This window comes from Marmota marmota, unplaced genomic scaffold (genome assembly GCF_001458135.2).
Source record: "Marmota marmota marmota unplaced genomic scaffold, marMar, whole genome shotgun sequence".
In the NCBI taxonomy this organism is placed as follows: Eukaryota; Metazoa; Chordata; class Mammalia; order Rodentia; family Sciuridae; genus Marmota; species Marmota marmota.
This window is the reverse complement of record NW_026000240.1, coordinates 35,074,330-35,092,537: the sequence shown is the minus strand read 5'-3', so window position 1 is coordinate 35,092,537 and position 18,208 is coordinate 35,074,330. Positions and strand designations below refer to the sequence as shown.

Sequence of the window (18,208 nt, the reverse complement as noted above, 5' to 3'; positions counted from 1 at the left end):
CCTATCTGGGCCTGCCCCCACCTTGGGATCTCACTCGCGGGAGGGCACTAGCGGATTGGTGTCGAAGCTGGTGAGCCCCAACCATGCTCTCAACGATTCCCTTAAGACCTCGGACTTCCAGATCGACCCAGCAACAGAGGCCAGAGGGGCCATCCTGGGCCCAATGTAGGTGGTAGGGAGTGGGGAATTGGGGAAAAGCCTAAACCCTGGAGCTGCACGGAAGTCTCTTAGCTTTTAGTACTTGACGGTAGTCTCTGGGGGACGAGGGCTCCACCCAGTTCCCCAAACCCAATCCAAAGGGCGGGACCCACGTAGGAGAACCAACTGGGCAATTGCTAGAGCATTCTTCTACCTAGGAGCAGTAAACACTCAGGGGTGTGTGTATGTGCAAGTGATCAGAAGATAAAGCAACAAGGGCCCCAGGCCATCCTAACCCCAACTCCTGCAACACAGAAGTCTTTCCCAGATGTAACAGCCAGGGTTGCTGGCCCAGTCTGCTCCCTCTTGTATGGTGTTGAATTTTCCAACCGATAAAAGTCACCTATGACATGGTGTGTGCTCTGTTTTCTTCCCACTGTAATCACCCCCGAACGCTTCATGAGCAACCCCACCCCATGAGCTGGGACATGGGGTCACAGGAGAACTGTGGCACCAATGTACTCCACCAAGCCTGGACTTGGAAGGAGAAAGCTCAGAACTGCTAGGAAGAAGATTTGAAAGAAGTCCTTGACCTCATCTTCATCCTTTGTACATGGAACCAATATGTGCCCCCATTCCCCTCACAAGCACTGAGGACCATTCCAGTATCTAAAAGGCAAGACTTAAGCCTTTCAATATCCAGTAAGCCATCTGGCCCTGACTTCAGGGGTGGGGGCAGAATGGGATTATCCCCAAATTCTTAGGCATGTTGAGTGAGGTTCTTCTGCATGGCTACCCATAGCTGATGACAGAAAAGTCTAAGTGAAGAAATTGAGAATAGAACTAGAAAACTAGCCTGGGAAATGACTACCTCAACCAAGGCCACTCTGTCTTCCTCCAGATGGGGTATTGAGGAGCCTTAATATCTTTCCTTAGCTTTGATTCACCTTCTGCAGGCCCCTCTGTGCTCCCTAAGTTCTGGGTGGTCGCTGTGATGACACACAACACTGCTGGGTAGGAATCTCCTGGCAAGCCAGGCATGTGCAGGGCAAAGACTATCATCTCAGTATGCTTAGCTAATGTTTGCAGAATGAATGAATGAATGGCTTGGCACTGAGTCCTTCTTGCCATCTGCCCACTATCCTTAAAATGATGGGACTCTGAGTTGTATGTGGTAGCCAAGTCATGAATTGCTGACCCCATGTGTCATACACATTTTCTGTCTTTCCCAAGGATCATAACTATCCAGGCATGGGACCAACAAGAAGCTGAAATGGGGGTTTATAGGCAGGGGAAGGGGTGGCTCTCTAGAGCTTTGCCTGATGCTGGCAGTACTCCACTTCTTCTTGGTCCTGTGCACACTCTGTATGCGTGTGGGTGAGAGCACGTGGCAGGGTGTATGCGCACACGTGTATATGTTGTGTTCTTTTATGCTCAGAGAGATGGCAACAGCACAGTGTGTGCAGTGGTGCCCAGGGTCACGTGTGTCTGTATTCTGTGTGCACTCAGGCGTGCTAGCTGGCATGTGTATATTAATGCTGTAGTTAGTCCCTAGAGATGTGGGTCCTTCTTTCTGCCTGACACAAGTCTCAGGATTGTGGAGGCTGAATCAAGCTATGGAAGCAGGATATAGGAAGGGGCTAGACCATTCCTGGGGGGTGGGCAAGGTCTGTGACATCCATAGATCATTGTTTCCAAGCTCCGCACTAGGGCAACCCCTTACTTTCAAGTATATGTGAGGGTAGATAAGTCTTTGTCATTTGTGGAAGGCAACCTGAAGACATGGCTTGTCCCTCAGCATCCAGCCAGGAAAAGTATGACCAACTTGAATGTTTCAACATGTAGCTGCCCTCTGGACAGGGGATACTAACACCACTGAATGTCATTCATTCAGCTCTGGGTCATGCACTGGGTCAAACCCAATCTTTTTTCCTATTTTCCTCTTCAGAGCTAGGCAGTATCAACAGACTTGGCTTCTAACTACCCACTAACAGGGATGATGAGAAGCCTTTCAGCATAGGACAGAGTTTGAGGCAAGAGCAGAGGTAGTTGGCACTGCATTGCCTCTGTGAGAACCCTCTTGAGAACTGTACTCTGGGCACCCTACAGGAAGGAGTTTCCTGAAGTGGGAGGCTAGGGAAAAGAAGGGAGTCCAAAATTTATAGTTCTAGCTTTTACCAAAGCTAGCAAATCAGAGGGGCAGGAGAAGACATGAGTCTCAGAATCTACAGAGCCTACAGTGCAGATCAGTGCTACTCTCCCCATCTCAGGTTGTGCCTCTCATCTAGGATCCAGGACTTTTTGGCCCTCTCTACTTCCTACCCTGTGTTTGAAAGGCCAGTACTCCCAGGCCCTCATTCTCTGACTGGACAAACACAGCACAGAACTCCAGCCAAGGTTCAGACTCTAGGAGGGTACCTGTGTTACCAGGCCAGCTCCTCTGAGAAGCCCAGACTGACCCTGACAAGGTCCCTCCCTTTAGGGTCAATGCCACATCCTCAGCCATCTTTAGAACTGCCCAGCTATTGTCCATGTTGCTGTCTTTAGCACCCAGAAGAGGGTCCAAGATGTGGGAGGGCAAGCAGTCTTTCCTTCTAGAGCTAGGGGAGGGGGCTGACCCCCATCCCCCACCTCATGACTCACACCAGGCTGTGTGGGTTATTACATTATGTTTGAAATTGCCATGGCAACTAGCTGGCAATCAAGGATAATTACACTTGTCGTCAGAGCAACAGGGCAAAACCCACAGCAGCCACTCTCTGTGGTTGCCCTTGGGGTACAGTAAAGGTCAGGCCAGATCACAGCCAATGCCAGCCAAGGGGCCTCAGATCCAGAAAGGGCAGGTTGCCAGAGCCCATGGAGTATCAGAATGCAGGACTCCATTCCTGATTCTGTGCCTGAACTCCTTTTCCCCCCACACGACACTATGCCTGAAACATGCAACATTGCTTAAAGCAAGCAGAACCAGAACTTTATGTTCACAGCTGGTACTTGTAGATAGCCCATGGGCCTTCCTCCTCGTACTCACGGCGGCTGAGCCACAAGCTCTGGAAGGAGTCCCGGCATGCCATGATGGAACCCCCAAGCCAGGCAGCAACTGCACGGTGGGGAGAGCCCAGCACAGTGGCACCAGGGCCTAGCTCCTGTCTTAAGCGCTCAGGGAAGCCACTCACCAGGGTGCTGCCACCATCCAGCACCACATTGGCCAGCAGTTGCTTCTGCTGCTTGGCCTCTAGTCGGCTGATGCTTAGCAGGGCCAGCTGTGGAAGTCCTGGCTGGTTGACACCTAGCAGGTTGGGCTGGAAGAGAGCCTCAGGGCAACAGAAGCGCTCAGAGCCCAGTGTGACAATCTGCTTATCTGGGAGTACAAAGTCCACTTGGGCTTGGGTCTGGGTGCGGGCCATCTCAGCCGCCATGTCCATAGCCACATAGCAGCAGGACTCTTTAATTTGGTTGACAAACCCTGCCTTAAGTGGTGAACGGCCACCTGCCAGCAGCAGCTGAGCCAAGTAGTCAGTAAGGTCAGCACCAGCCACATCCAGGCGGTAGGTGTCAAGTGGCGCCAGATCCCCAGTGAGGATGGGTGCCACGTAGGAGGTGCCATGGCCACTGCCCAGCACCAACCCAGTGGTACGCCCATAAGCATAGAGTGCCAGCAGGGCCTGATGCACTGTCTGCATGGCTGGCACATGGAAACGTTCAAAGAGTATTTCTGCCACCTTTTCTCGGTTAGTACGTGGTGAGATGGGGGAGTCAGCCACAAGCACAGCCAACTCCTCAGGCTGTACCCCCAGCCTGCAATAGAACAGGTGCTGCCACAGCACCTCTAGTGCATCCCAATCAGAGACCACACCCCGATTCAGTACAGGATAGGAGCCTTCCTGGTTTTCCGGCACTGCATACCGGGGCTGGCCCTGGGCTGGATGTTGCAGCAGCTGAACTTGTGAGGGTACCACATTGAGGACATGGTCCTCACCAGCCAAACCACATTTGGTGAATCCTGTGCCTATATCAATCACTACAGCTGCCATGTTCTGGTAGGGGCTTGAAGAGTGACGGCAGAGAACTGGTGACCGCCCTGACAGAGCATCCATGGTAGACACCAGCTCATAGCAGGCCCCACGGAGCAGGCCAAGATGCGTGACCACTGATGAATGTGTAATGTCCTCAGCTGTCAGCTTGAAATGGTTCCCACTCTGAGATTCAGTGTCCACCATGGCCATGGGCAAGACTTTGCAGCCAGTGCCAGGTGTGGTAAATGCAATCAGAGAAAGATGTTCTTCCTGGGCCCTGGGGGAGCTACCAGGTTGCCAGGATGAGAGCTGATGCATACTAGGGCTTTGAGCACTACCAATACGGACCATCTCTCTATTCCTATAGCTACAGGTCTCTTCTGGGGCCAAGGGCACTCGAAGTACCTCTACATGGGCAGGCAGATCCAAGGGTTCATTTTCCTGGGTGGAAACCTGGCAAGGTTCTCCAGAGGTGAGGGGCCCTCTTGGCAGGGTGGGATCTTTGGTGGTGGTAGAGGGGGGCATCCTGGTGAAGGGTACTTGCCCAGGGAGAGAAAGCTGATTGGTAAGAGTGGTCTGCCCAGTGAAAGGAAGCTGACCAGTTTCAGGGAGTTGCTTAGTACAGGGAGGCTGACCAGGTGGAGAACCCTGTTCAGCTATGGGTAGCTGCCTAGCAAGGAGGTTCTGCCCACTGAGAAAACTCTGACCAGTGAGGGGGACCTGCCCAGCATCTTTGGTCTGAGGATTATCAGGGTGAGCAGTAATGACTTCTTTCTCATTACGTCTGCCTACCTCCTCTTGGAATAGAGATTTGGGCATCACCTGCATATTGACAGATGAAGCAGGCTCTGAGTTCATCCACTGCAGTTTCTTGGGCTGGGTCACAGAGGTATCTGGGATCCTGGAGGACTCTAGCATCCAGATGGTATGACTAGGTTCATTTTTTTCAGCATCAGGTTTGGACCAACCAGGATCAGGTACATGGGGCCGAATCCTCTCACCAAATTGGAGGGGTGTCTCCAGTGGAACAGGCCCAGTGAATATCCCAACCCTCATGGGTGTTTCAATTCCAGGGGAATCCCGTGACTCCAGGTTGTGCCTGGCCTCCTTGGGAACCAGGGCCACCTCTCGGTAGCTGGCAGATGAGAGGCTGGAGGGTACAGGGCTGGACAGCATGGGTGTGGTGGACCAGAAGCTGGAATGATTGCTGGCAGAGGACATGTTGGGCCTGACCAATGACCGGGTAGATAGTATATTTTCAGGAGAATAGAGAGATGGGTGGCTGGGCACAAGGCCCACCAACACTGCTCGTGAGCCCATAGGGTCATGGCACAGCAGCCCTACCCTGGTGTTGCCCGTGGCCATATCAAACACCAGCACTTGGTCTTCCACAGCTTCCTGGAGCTTACAGGCTGGGGTACTGGAAGCAGGAATTTGCATGGCTTCCCTGGGAAGCTGGGGTGTGGACTGCTTGTGGCAGGTTACTTGGTATGAAGACTGTGGCACACTGGAGTAGTTGTTGCAGACATTGGGGGGCTGCTTGTCAGGTTGAGAGCTGCTTACATCCTGGTTTCTCTTCTGGAACTTGGGAGTAGATGGAGGCTCTGGACATGGATTTGGGCTGCCTGGCTTGGGGGGATAGACTATGGGCTTCTCCACTGGGTTTTCAGGTTGCTCAGGTGGCACCTGCCTTCCAGTAATCTTGTGCTCCTGGGCATGGTCTGGGAACACTTCTGAAACAGGTGCTGCAGTAGGAAGCTCCTCTTTAGGTTGGACTTTTTCCTGGCAGGATGGGGCAGTTTTAGAAGATTCCAAGAGGATTGACCACTGGTTGCCACATCTCCTGAGGAGGAGGTCTTGAGATAGGTCTTTGGTGACTGGAATGGTGTCAGTCAAGTGATCAAGGGTATAGGTATAAGGTTCAGCTGCTGCAGGCTTTGGGGTTGCATCCAGAGCTGGATTTGTAGCCTGAGCTGGAGTTGAAGGAGTCAGTGACTGCAAAGAAGAAGTTTTAACCGGGGCAGGAGCCTGAACCAAACATGAGCTCTTTCCTGGGCCCTGATCTTGGGCTGGAGCCTGTGCTGGAGCCTGTGCTGGAGCCTGTGCTGGAGCCAGTGCTGGAGCCAGAAGAGAAGCTTGGCCTTCAACTGTACCATCCTTTGCTGAGAGAAAGTAGGGTAGCCATCGACTCTTCCTGGTGCCCAAGGGGGCCATCTGCTCTGTGTTGCAAGGGCCTTTGCCCCAGCCTATCAGGACTTTAGCTGGAGCCTTGCCCTCCCTCCCAACCTGCACCTGAAGCTGGGAACGGTGGGATGCGCACCGGGTAATGTCACTGCTGTTGCTAACGCGTGTGCACGCTGGTAGGTTCAGGGTCCCGTCGTCCATGACAAGATGCTGTTGGGCTGCTACAATGGGACTTGAATATGGGCCAGTAGAGGAGAGTCTCAGAGCATCCTGAGAGGTCTGCATATAGCGGCACCTGGAGCTAACCTGAGCAGGGTCCTGGAGTTGCTGGTGAGTGGGCTCAGGGATGTGGGCCTGGGAGGCTGGGCCACAAGCTGCATCAGTGGTGGCCTCAGAGGAAAATGACAACCCCTGCTTGAAGTATAGGGATCCTGAGTTTATCCATGGTCCCTGGGACCCTCTGAGGCCACCCCTCAGCTGCTGGTTGCAGGCCGAGGGGTGGCCTTGGGGGCCCGATGGATCAGGGCCCCCCACCTTCTTGGTGGCTTCCATAGTCCTGCTCCATGCCCTAGGAGCCCTGCCCCCACTTCATTGTCATGGCAACCCCACACATCACAGCCCCCAGTGACCTGAGAGGTGACAGTGTGGGAAGTCAGGGGCCCCACCCCTTGAGGAATGGGAGGTCTGCCCTAGGGACCTTGGAAGGCAGAGAAACCCAGAGATCTCAGTGAAGTTGGCCAACTATAGGCCAACCTCCTCTCCCCTTACCAGTGAGTGACCACTCTGCCCAAGCCAACTCCAGAATGAAGGCAGTACCTCAGAGGGGGCAAGTGTAAAACCAGAAGAGAAAGGTAGGCAGGGAGACTCTAAGGAAGCCTCTGGCTCTGGGTCTTTTGGGGCGGTTGGCAAAGCCCCTTCACCACTTAGTGCTGGGAGACATAAGAGGGTAAGGGGTCCAGGATTAAGCCCAAACTCCCCTTCTATATATTCCCCAGCTCCTGCTCCAGGGACAACAGCTCCTTGGCAGTCTCTGATGCTCCAGATGGTTCTCCTCTGCCAGTGCTTCACACAGCCCCCTCCCCAGAGCCACATGTCCCTGAAGCCCAGGACTAGTATCCCACTGGGGTGAAGATAGGGGTGGCAAGGGTAATGGTAGAGACTCTGCTCAGAATCCTCAAGCCAGAATGTTCTAGCTCTTGTCACATTGTGTCAGCTTCACCTTGCCCATAAAGGGGGCAGAGCACAGGGCACAGGGCTAGGCCACAGGGCCAGCCAAGTGGCAAATATATGATAGGGTGTGGTAGGGACACAGTCAGCACAGGGCTGGCCACACTGTAGGGAGGTCTCAAATGCTGGACTAAGCACATAGTGGACACAGAGCTATGTGTACAGTAAGGACAAATTGAATATGGGCCTGGACATGGAGTATAAGAAATACAAACTATAGACCAGTTTCACCTTCTACTTCTTAGGTGGGGAAAAAATAAGGGAGGAGTGAGATGCTGGTCCTGGGCTTCAGGGACATGTGGCTTGGGAGAGGGATCTATGAGGTCCCCAGGCCCAGAGCTGCCCTGCAGCCACAGGAGACAAGCCTAGGGTTGTAGTTTAGAGAGCCAGCCACCAATTTCCATAAGCCTGGGTCTGGAAGTTCTGACCTGGGCCAGGGGCAGGCCCTTCTTCCTCCACCAATCAGTCCTGAATTCTCTGTTTTCCAGGGCTGTGTCCCTTTAGGCCTCAGTCTTTCCACCCAAGAAACAGGTTTGTGGAGAATGCAGCTGTAGGTTCATCCTCTGAAACAGTTTGTTTTCACAAAGGTTAAAAATAGTATTTACAGTTGGCCATGGGGTGTGAGGCTATGTGACTAGGGATCCAGGCCAGCACTACTGCATCCGCAATACTACATCTGCACCTGACAATGGGCAAAGCCTGACTCAGCCACATCTCATGACCCCTGGGCCCCCTCCACCTTCCCCTTCCCTGGATGAAAACTTCAGTTAAGGCAGATGGTTCTGACACAGAGGAGCTGAAATGCTTATCTTCATGCTATGGTCCAGAAAGGTAGCAGAAACCTAAGGGTCTATGAACTGTGCATGTGTGTGCATGCACTTGTGCACATGTATACTTGTAGAATATTATAGCTTCATTAATCTCTGAGAGCAAGAGTTGTCTTTTTGTGATACAGGTGCTAGTAGTTGCCTAGAATGCCTGTGCAGCATCAGGGCTGGGCTGTGCCTGGGAGGGCTGAGGAAGTACAGAGTGATGCCCCAAGAGACCCCTGTCATTCTGATTCCTGAACCATCCCCTACCATCTCCTACCTCTACAACGTAAGGCATAACCCTCGTTTTCAGGGCTGGAGTCCTTTATGAGTAATGGCCTGAGGTCTTCTGGAGGAAAAGAACAGAGCCAATTGAAGGTTCTGGTCCAAAAAGGAAGGCCCAAATGAGGGAGCCAAAAGAGACAAGATGCTACCTGGGAAGCAAATACAGCTTATAACAATAATAATGACTGACACTGTCACTGGAAGCTGAGACAGGGAACCTGCCTCAATCCTGCCTGTCCAGATTCAGCTGCTTACCCACGTAAGAAATAAGCAAACAATACAAAAAGGAAAATGGAATTTTATGCAGTTTGATTGATCAGATCCTCCTTCTGTGCCAGTGCAAAGCAGAGAACACGTAACCCAGCCTTGCAGTAATTCAATGAGCCGGGCACTATTGTACCTTTATTATAGATAAGGAAATCAATGACCAGAAAGGAGAGAGAGGCCTGTTCTTACTATGGTAAAGCCAGAATCTGCAGCTAGGCCATGAGGCTCAAGACCCATACTACAGAAACCTATGGTGCAATGACTGAGTGTCATGCCAAAGCCACAGAGACATGGGTCCTGCTTACATGCCTTCCTTCTGGGTGTTACAGCCCCAAGCCGTGTCTTCCATGGACTTTCTCCTCCAGATAACTTAGCAGGTAGCTCAGGTGTTGAAGGGGTATATTCCTTGTTGGTGCCACTAAGCCAGCACCCTCCCAGGAACCTTGTGGTACTGAGTACAGGCCAGGTGTACATCACTTTGGGCCAGGCTGAGTCCTTGTACTTAGAATTCTTGGCTGGAAAAAACCCATTCCCATCTCATCCAGCTGAGGGGAGGAGCAGCAGGCAGGTAGAGAGATTCTTAGTCTAGGCCCTTTCTTCCCAGACCCTGGAGAAGGTACCCCTGTACCTTCCCCCCACACTTGTTTTTAAATAGTCTCTCACCAGGAAGAAGGGCTTCCAATTCTATTTCTGATTCTGGGAAGTGATGAGGGCCATGTGTTGCCATGGCAACCTAGAACCCCTCCCCCAGGATGAGCCCATTCCCCAGACTGAGGGCTGTAGGGTGAAGAGCGGGTAGCAAAAGGAGCTGGAAGGAGCTCAGTCTGAGGGGAAGATAGGATGGAGTCTCTCCTGTGAGGGGAGTACTGGCATTGCCTTCCTCCTTCCACTTCATCTATCCCTCCTGACAGGCTTGGGGGAAGGCCCCAACCCCTAGAGAGAGAGTTGAGTCCCTATAGAAAACCATTCTAGGGCTGGGGATGTGGCTCAAGCGGTAGCACGCTCGCCTGGCATGCGTGCGGCCCGGGTTCGATCCTCAGCACCACATACAAACAAAGATGTTGTGTCCACCGATAACTAAAAAAAAAATAAATATTAAAAATCTCTCTCTCTCTTTAAAAAAAAAAAAAAAAGAAAACCATTCTATCCTATAGATCAAGCTGAAATCTTGTCACCTAGAAGGCCTTGGGGATGGTGAAGAGGCAGCAGGAAGGGCATCAAGGACGAAGCACAGCCAGGCACAGTGGCACATGCCTCTAATCCCAGCTTCTCAGGAAGGAAGATCACAAGTTGGAGAGCAGACTGGGCAACTTAGCAAGATTCTCCAAAATCAAACAAACAAACAAACAAAAAAAGAGGCTCAGGGATGTAGCTTAGTGGTAGAATACTTGCCTCATACAAGTGAGGACCTGGGTTCAATCTGGGTTGGGAACAGATTATTATTTCTACCAGAGAACACGTAACCCAGCCTTGCAGTAATTCAATGAGCCCAGCACTATTGTACCTTTATTACAGATAAGGAAATCAATGACCAAAAAGGAGAGAGAGGCCTTTCTTACTATAGTAAAGCCAGAATCTGTAGCTAGGCTATGAGGCTCTAGACCCATACTACAGAAACCTTTGGTGCAATGACTGAGTGCCATGCCAAAGTCACAGAGACATGGGTCTTGCTGGAGGGGAGATTACATGCCTTCCTTTTGGGTGCTACAGCCCCAAGCCCCACATCCAAGCTGTGTCTACCATGGACCCTCCTCCTCCAGATAACTTAACAGGTAGCTAAGTTATGGCCTACTGGATCAACAAGGCTTGTTTCACCAACATAGACCTGTTTCTGGCTCCCAGGAGGAAGCTAGCTCTATTAAGTTTCCTGTTCTGCACTTTTACTGTCCACCTCCCTTTCATTCTCTGTGTCCTGAGAAGACTCTGGACATTAGGATCAAAAGGAATCTTCAAGGGTTCTAGTGTAGTTATCCTGTTGATAATGGATCAGAAAATAAGACCTGTTTCTCCAGAGGTTCATCAGGGCTTATACACCAGCCCTTCTGCTCCTGAGGAGGGAAGCATTCCAGTTAAGAGCACAACCTAGATCCAACCCTTTCTCAATACTCAGGAAACTGAGGCCCAGCACTGTGTGCCTTCCTCTCCTGATCCCCCTCCCAGAAGCTACCCAGGAGCCCTAGATCTCCTGCTTCCCTGAAGTTTCCCCTGGTCATGATATACCCATTCCATGGAGGTAAAACTATTTTGTAAAGGAGGTGGCTCCTCTTGCTCCCATGCCTCTCTGCCTGACCCAGAGGGTGATAGCCAAGGACAAAGAATCCCATCATCCCTAGGGGAACCTATGGCAGGGTGAAGGGAAATAATCCACTCCTAATCTGTGATGTAGAAGGCAGAACCTACTAGTGCCAGGAGGATACAGCTTCTGAGCTCTAAGGCACAGGCAAATTTAAATAACAGATGTTTAAACAACCTTCCTTGCAAGCCGTCAGTGCAGTGACCCCTCTCCTGTGATGTGTTGCAGCTTAAAAATAGCCTACAATGAACCGCTCTGAGCCCCAATTGACTCAAGCTTACGTAACTCTGCATGAAAGATGGCCAGCTGCACCAGTCCAGAGGGAGGGCAACAGCTCAGCCTCCTTGATTGGCTAGGTAAGTTCCTTACCCCCTTGGGAGTGGCCCCCCAACAAAGAGGAGATGAAGAAGTACTGCTAGAAGCACACATTTGTTTCATGACTGCTGGGAAGAGACCTCCAACAACATCTGCAGAGGGAATGTGAGAGGAACTACTCTCCTTCAGGAACCATACAGAACCCAGGCTGGATAGAGAGTATAGGAAAGATGAATGTGTCAGAGAGATCGGGGTACAAGTTCATGTTGGCAGGTGATTACAGCTGAGCAAAAATATTTGTTTTCCCCTTTGAAGAGGAGGCTCCCTGACTTGGAGGTACTTGTCAGCAGGACACATGCTTGGCTGAATCTTTCACTGCTATGGAGCCCAGGGGTGGAATCAACCTCTTTGGACCCTCTAATTCTCCATGTCCAACATCCCAGGAGCGACCCATGAGGGAGGGGGCACTGTCTTCAAAGCTGATAGGATCCTGTGATCCTGGCCACCAGCTGCTTCAGACCCCATTCCCTCTGCCAACCTTTCCTGACACATCTCAGATCTCAAATGCCCAGACAACGACAGTCTACAAGAGTGTGCAGGTGGCTAAACCAATCTGAAAGGGAGCAGAGAAGAGAGGTAAGGGTGCCCCTGGCATAGGGAGCTCTGGTGCTCACTGATCCTCCTGCCTCTGCCCATGCTGAGCCCTACCAAGGAGTCATCAGCTTCCTTCAACTACTTCCAATTGAGTTTAAAACAGGACCAGTGCTGGGCATGGTGTCACAGGCCTGTAATCCCAGTGGCTTGGGAGGCTGAGACAGGAGAATCAAAAGTTCAAAGCCAGCCTCAGAAACTGTGAGGCATTAAGCAACTCAGTGAGACCTTTTCTCTAAATAAAATACAAAATAGGGCTGGGGATGTGGCTCAATGGTACCCCTGAGTTCAATCCCCAGTAAAACAAAACAAAACAAAAACAGGACCAGTCCACAGAACAATGGTGAGAATGGGCTTGGAGTGGGGCTGTACCTGGCCTCAATTGTGACTCCCAGAGAACCTTTGGGACCCTGGGGAAATTCCCTGACATACTAGGGCTGAGACATATGGGTATCTCTGGCCAGACTAATGGTTCTCCACCAAAGCAGGTCAGTCTATCCTGTGTATACAACTCTAGGTGCCAGATGACAGTAACACAGATGTTACAGTAACACAGATGTTACTGCTTTTTCCTCAGTCCCGCAGCCCCACTAGACTGCTAAGGAGGGAGATGAGGCAGAGGGCCAGTACTAGCTCTTGGTGGAAAGTCTGGATTCTAGAGCCTTGGGAAAAACAACTTCTTACCAAATCCTCACCTATTGGCAAGCCTAGGGCCACCTGCTATACTGGAACCACTATTCAAGCCTTCCTCAGGGGAGAGGCAGCCCAACCTATCCCAGACTTGGAGGACACTCAGAAGCCTCCTGGTCCCCCTAGCCCATCTGAGGGCCTAGAGTTGACCCTCTCTACCTGTCCTCCCTGTCACCAATAGCCAAGTCATCAATTTGAAACCCTAAAATAGTTCTTAGCTCACAACATTCTGGATGCACTTGCAACTATCAAGTGACCCTAAAAATGGAGTTCTGAGCTTAGGGGCTGCAGAAGTTTGGAGTGGGGCAGCTGTGCTATAATTTTGTACCATAAGCGGGGCTGGGGATATAGCTCAGTTTGTAGAGTGCTTGCTTTGCATGCACAAGGCCCTGGGTTCAATCCCCAGCACCAAAAAATGTTTAAAAAATAAAAAAATAATAATCTTGTACCGTAAGTACCTATTTAACTGGAGCCCTTCCCTGGAGCCAGAATTAGACCCAGAAACAGACCTAAATCCCCACATTAAGGCTGTGTAAAAAATATCACACCCCTTAAGCTCTCTTTCTCCTTTCTTGTCTAGGTCCCCTTTCCATGCAAAGCTCCCCTCCTGGCCAGAGACCCCTTCTTCTCTGAGTCCCTGTCTTCTGAGTAGTGGGGAAGGAGCCCCTGGGCCTTCTCCTCACTGCCTCCCTGCCTCACAACTGAGGGCTTAGAGTTTTGAGTGACTCTTAGATCCTCAGGATGGATTAAGAAGTAAGGACTGGGGGCTGATATACCCATTCCATGGAGGTAAAACTATTTTGTAAAGGAGGTGGCTCCTCTTGCTCCCATGCCTCTCTGCCTGACCCAGAGGATGATAGCCAAGGACAAAGAATCCTAGGAGACTACTAAATGGACTAAGGGGGTGAGTTGAGTACACAAGCATGCAGCAGCTAGTGTACCACTGAGCTCAGTGGTAGAGTGCTCGCCCAGCACATGCGAGGTGCTGGGTTTGATCCTCAGCACCCCATAACAATAAATAAATAAATAAAATAAAGGTATTGTGTCCAACTTCAACTAAAAAAAATTATATATATATATATATATATATATATATAGATAGATAGAGAGAGAGAGAGAGAGAGAGAGAGAGAGAGAGAGAAAGAAGTAAGGATTGCAAGCTGGAGGGATGGAGACAGTCCTTTCCAACTGGTACAGGGACACTACTGTGGGGTTGCTCCAGGATACGCCACTTACTTCTCTCCTAGCCTTGATTAAGACAACTATCACACACACAGTGACCAAGCATGCAAGGCCACAACCTCCTTTATACCTGTGCTGAGAGGCATCAAAGGTATAGCCTATAAATAGGCAGACTGTTCCCATCCACCATTAGCTCAAAAGGCCCCTCATTTTTGGGCCCCTGTATTCTAGCAGAAGAGTCTCATTTTACAACTTACCAACCTATCCTCAGGGTCCTTCAGGTCCCTAGGTCTGAGTCTCTGGCCTGAGGTTCTTATCCCAAGGACCAGAACTTAGCAGGGAGCTCCTGACCCAAACCAGGGTTCCATGTGTGACAGGGGACAGAGCTGGGGGTACAAAGAGGGGAGCTGCCCCAGCCCTTAGGGTGATCTAGGGTCCTAAGTAACGTGATCTATAACCTGAGACCAGTACCCTGGTACTCTAGCTCCCTGAAACTGGGCCCAGCTGTCTTTTCAGCAGTCAGAGCATGGGGGAGGAGCAGGAGGAGGAGGAACAACTTCTAGAGGAACATGCCTCTCTAGTGGCTATTGTGTAGTGGCCTTGAGGAGTATAAATAGCTTGGGCAGTTTGTGCTTCAAAGTTGGCTCCTTGATAGTGTGGAGCCCAGGCCTCTCTGCTGGTTCTTCTTTCTCAAGGTTGCAAGCACAATGCTGGCAGGTTTGGGAAGTGGGCAAGTCTCCATGTCCTGACTGTGTGTATGTATATGGTGGGTTGTACTGCAGATGTAGAATGGGACCCTGAAGAAGTGCTGGGGTGGGGTGGGGTGCAGGCAACCTGAGCCATGGAAGAAACCATACTAGCTGCTGCATGCTTGTGTAATCAACTCACCTCCTTAGTCCATTTAGTAGTCTCTAGTAATCTGATCTGTGCCTTGCTTTTAGCCCCCAGTGCTTGCTTAACCTCCATTGCTTCTAGAGCCTTCTGGCTGACCAGCCCCTTTCAAGTTGAAGGGTCTTTGTGTATACTACTCACGTTACCCAAAATTCTTTCCCCCCATCTCTGCTTCTGGCTGATATTCCCCACTTGATAAGGCCTCAGCAAAAATATCACCTCCTAGGAGACTTCTCTCACTTCTATCTAAAGCAGTCCTCTTCTCCCTCATATCAGTTTCCTATTTTTCATTCACAGCATTTACCATAATTTGTATTTGAATATGCATTTATTTTTTTACTTCAAGGACTAGTGTCTCTGTGGACACTGCTGAGTCTATGTGCCAGCAGTCAGGATATACAACAGGCACTCCATAAATACATGCTATAGAAGGATCTTCCTCACTGGCTCACTCTGTTGAGGGAGGGACCTAATGTGTATTATTCCCCTCCCATGGCCTTAGAAGGTTAAAGGGTAGAGACAAGGTGGAGGTTCAATGCTCTCTGGCCTGGAATGGCCCAGAGGCAGCTTGGGATTAGGCTCAAAGCTGCTAAGCAGGTCCAGCCCCTGTGGAACTTCTCAGGGATTAGATCAAGTGGGCAAAGGTGGCTCTGAGAGGGGCCGGGGCCTCAACATGCTCCTGTGCACAGGTGGGGATTGTAGCTGTTCTGGAAGCACATTCACCTCATCCAATGCACAGGGACCCAGATTCACATAGGCTGCAGACAGCTGCACATAGTGGTCCCCAAGCAGTGAGGCCACTACCTGTTCTACTTCCACCACTAGTGCTCCAAAGGTAGGTCGTGCTGCCGGGTCCACCTCCCAGCATTGTTGCATTACTTGATACCTGTAAGAGAAGGGTAATGTCAAAGGCAGGGTCACCCCTACCCAGGGAAAATGCACAGCCCACCTGCAGTTAAACCCTGTCAGGCCAGAGAAAAGGACATGTGACAGGGCCTACTATCCTTGCCCAGTCAGGGGCAGTTCTTTTCATCACTATGATTACTGCTGCAGTCCTGCCTTCCCATCCTGGCAAAGGGCCACCCTGTTTCAGAGGTTAAGAGCTTTGGTGCCTGTAGACCAGGATATATGATCTTAGGCAATTTAGCAAGGCCTTTCTATAACTCTGAGTTCTCCTCTGTTCACAGAGAAGTAGGGGCACAGGGCAAGAGTGCCTGTGAAATGCTTAGCTAGGGCCACCTCACAAATTCTCATGATTATCTTCAGATGCATTGATTGACTGACTATCTGATTGCAAGTAATGAGGATTGAGGATTGAACCCAGAGTGCTCTACCACTAAGCAACACCATGAGCCCTATTTATTTTACTTTTTATTTTTGGGGGTACCAGGGATTGAACCCAGGGGCATTTGACAACTGAGCCATATCCCCATCCCTATTTTCTATTTTATTTAGAGACAGGATCTCACTGAGTTGCTTAATGCCTTGCTTTTGCTGAGGCTGGCTTTGAACTCAAGATCCTCCTGCCTCAGCCTCCTGAACTGCTGTGATTACAAGCATAGACCACCATACTTGGCCAGCCCTTTTTATTTTTGAGACAGGCTCTCACTAAATTGTAGAGGCTGGCCTCAAACTTGCAATCCTCATTCCTCAGCCTCCCAAGTCACTGGGATTACAGACATGTGCCACTGTGCCTGGCCCCAGCCTTTTTGTAGTTTTTGAGACAGGTTCTTGCTAAATTGCCTAGATTGGCCTTGAACTTGCAATCCTCTTGCCTCAGCCTGCCAAATTGCTGGGGTTACGGTATGAGCCATAGTGCCTGGCTCCCCAGATCATTTCTGAGAAACAGTCTTGCTAATTTGACCAGATTGGCCTCAAATTTGTCATCCTCTGGTCTCAGCCTGTTGAATAGCTGCAATTACAGGCATGTGCCATTGTGACTGGCTTTCACAAATCTTCTAGGAAGGAAGTAAAATGGGGATTAAAAGTCCTGAAAGAGGGCTGGGGATATAGCTCAGTTGGTAGAGTGCTTGCCTTGCATGCACAAGGCCCTGGGTTCAATCCCCCAAGCACTGCAGGAAAAAAAAAAAAAAGTTCTGAAAGAGGAGTATTTGGGACAGCAACAATATTTGGGCACCATTGTTCTGCAGTAAGGGTTTACCTGATGGGTCAGTCTCAGAGCATGCCTCATCATTTGGGGGATGTCATCCTTGCCTTAAATGGTAGTCTAAGTGCCCTACACGTAGCATCTCATGTATGTCTCAGATTCTTTATAAGAGTGGTACTGTTGGGACTGGGGTTGTGGCTCAGTGGTAGAGAACTTGCCTAGCATGAGTGAGGCACTGGGTTCAATTCTCAGCACCATATACAAATATATATATATATATATATATATATACACACACAAATATATATATATACACAAATATATACATATACACAAATATATACATATATATACATATATATACACATATATACATATATATATATTCATAAAGGTATATATCTTTAAGAATGGTACTGTCATCATCCCCACGTCACAGATGAGTAAATTGAGGCCCAGTGAGGAAAAAGGGCTTGCCTTAGTGTAGAAGACACTGTGGTGTGCCACCCAGCTCCCCTTCATTCTTCCAGAGGCTGGAAGTGCTATCTGCAGATGACTCTTGGCTTACGCCCTCCCTAGGAACTGATCTAAACAGAAAAGAAATGCCTCTCCCAAGCTCACAACCCCTCATCAGGCAACCTGTGACCAGTACTAATTAATGCCTTGTACAAAGATCTGGCCCCTTGGTTTCAATTTCAGAAAATTCTGAAGGGCCATTCCAGCTCAAGCAGTCCCATGGATGGGTTGCATGCAATCTCTCCTGTGTCTGTCCAGTTCTGCTTCCCTCACTGCAACCTATCAAGAAAGAAAACTTGTAGAGAAATTTCTACCTGAGTGTGTTCAGGCAAGCCACCCCAGATGCAAGTAGGCACTAGTGAGATAATTTCCCTTACTTCAAACCAAATGCCTTAGTGCATTGGATAATAAAGATCAAGCCCAGTGAGGCATGGTGACACCTGCCTGTAATCCCAGCAACTCAGGAGGCTGAGACAGGAAGATCACAAATCCAAAGCCAGCCTCAATAACTTAGTGAGGCCCTAAGCAACTCAGCTAGCTTAAAATAAAGAATAAAAAGTGCTGGGGATGTGGCCCAGTGGTTAAGCACCCCTGGGTTCAACCTCCCAGCCCCTAGCATCAGAAAAAAAAAAAAAAAAAA

General features: G+C 50.1%; 2 protein-coding genes across 7 annotated transcripts in view; both read right to left on the bottom strand.

Moving 5' to 3' along the window:
- Nucleotides 1-2,995: 2,995 nt before the first annotated feature.
- Nucleotides 2,996-6,887, bottom strand: LOC107143577. The gene has a single exon (XM_015487312.2). It carries the CDS (start codon nt 6,885-6,887, stop codon nt 3,117-3,119), a length of 3,771 nt encoding a protein of 1,256 aa, XP_015342798.1. The 3' UTR covers nt 2,996-3,116.
- An 8,367-nt stretch (nt 6,888-15,254) lies between these two features.
- Mst1r (macrophage stimulating 1 receptor) overlaps nt 15,255-18,208 on the bottom strand; it is a 15,508-nt gene continuing 12,554 nt past the window's right edge. For all 6 annotated transcript variants that reach the window (XM_048793916.1, XM_015487172.2, XM_048793915.1 and 3 more), the window contains one exon: nt 15,255-15,831. In XM_048793916.1, the coding sequence (XP_048649873.1) occupies nt 15,576-15,831 (256 nt within the window). In that variant the 3' untranslated portion in view covers nt 15,255-15,575. The remainder of the gene's footprint in view (nt 15,832-18,208) is intronic.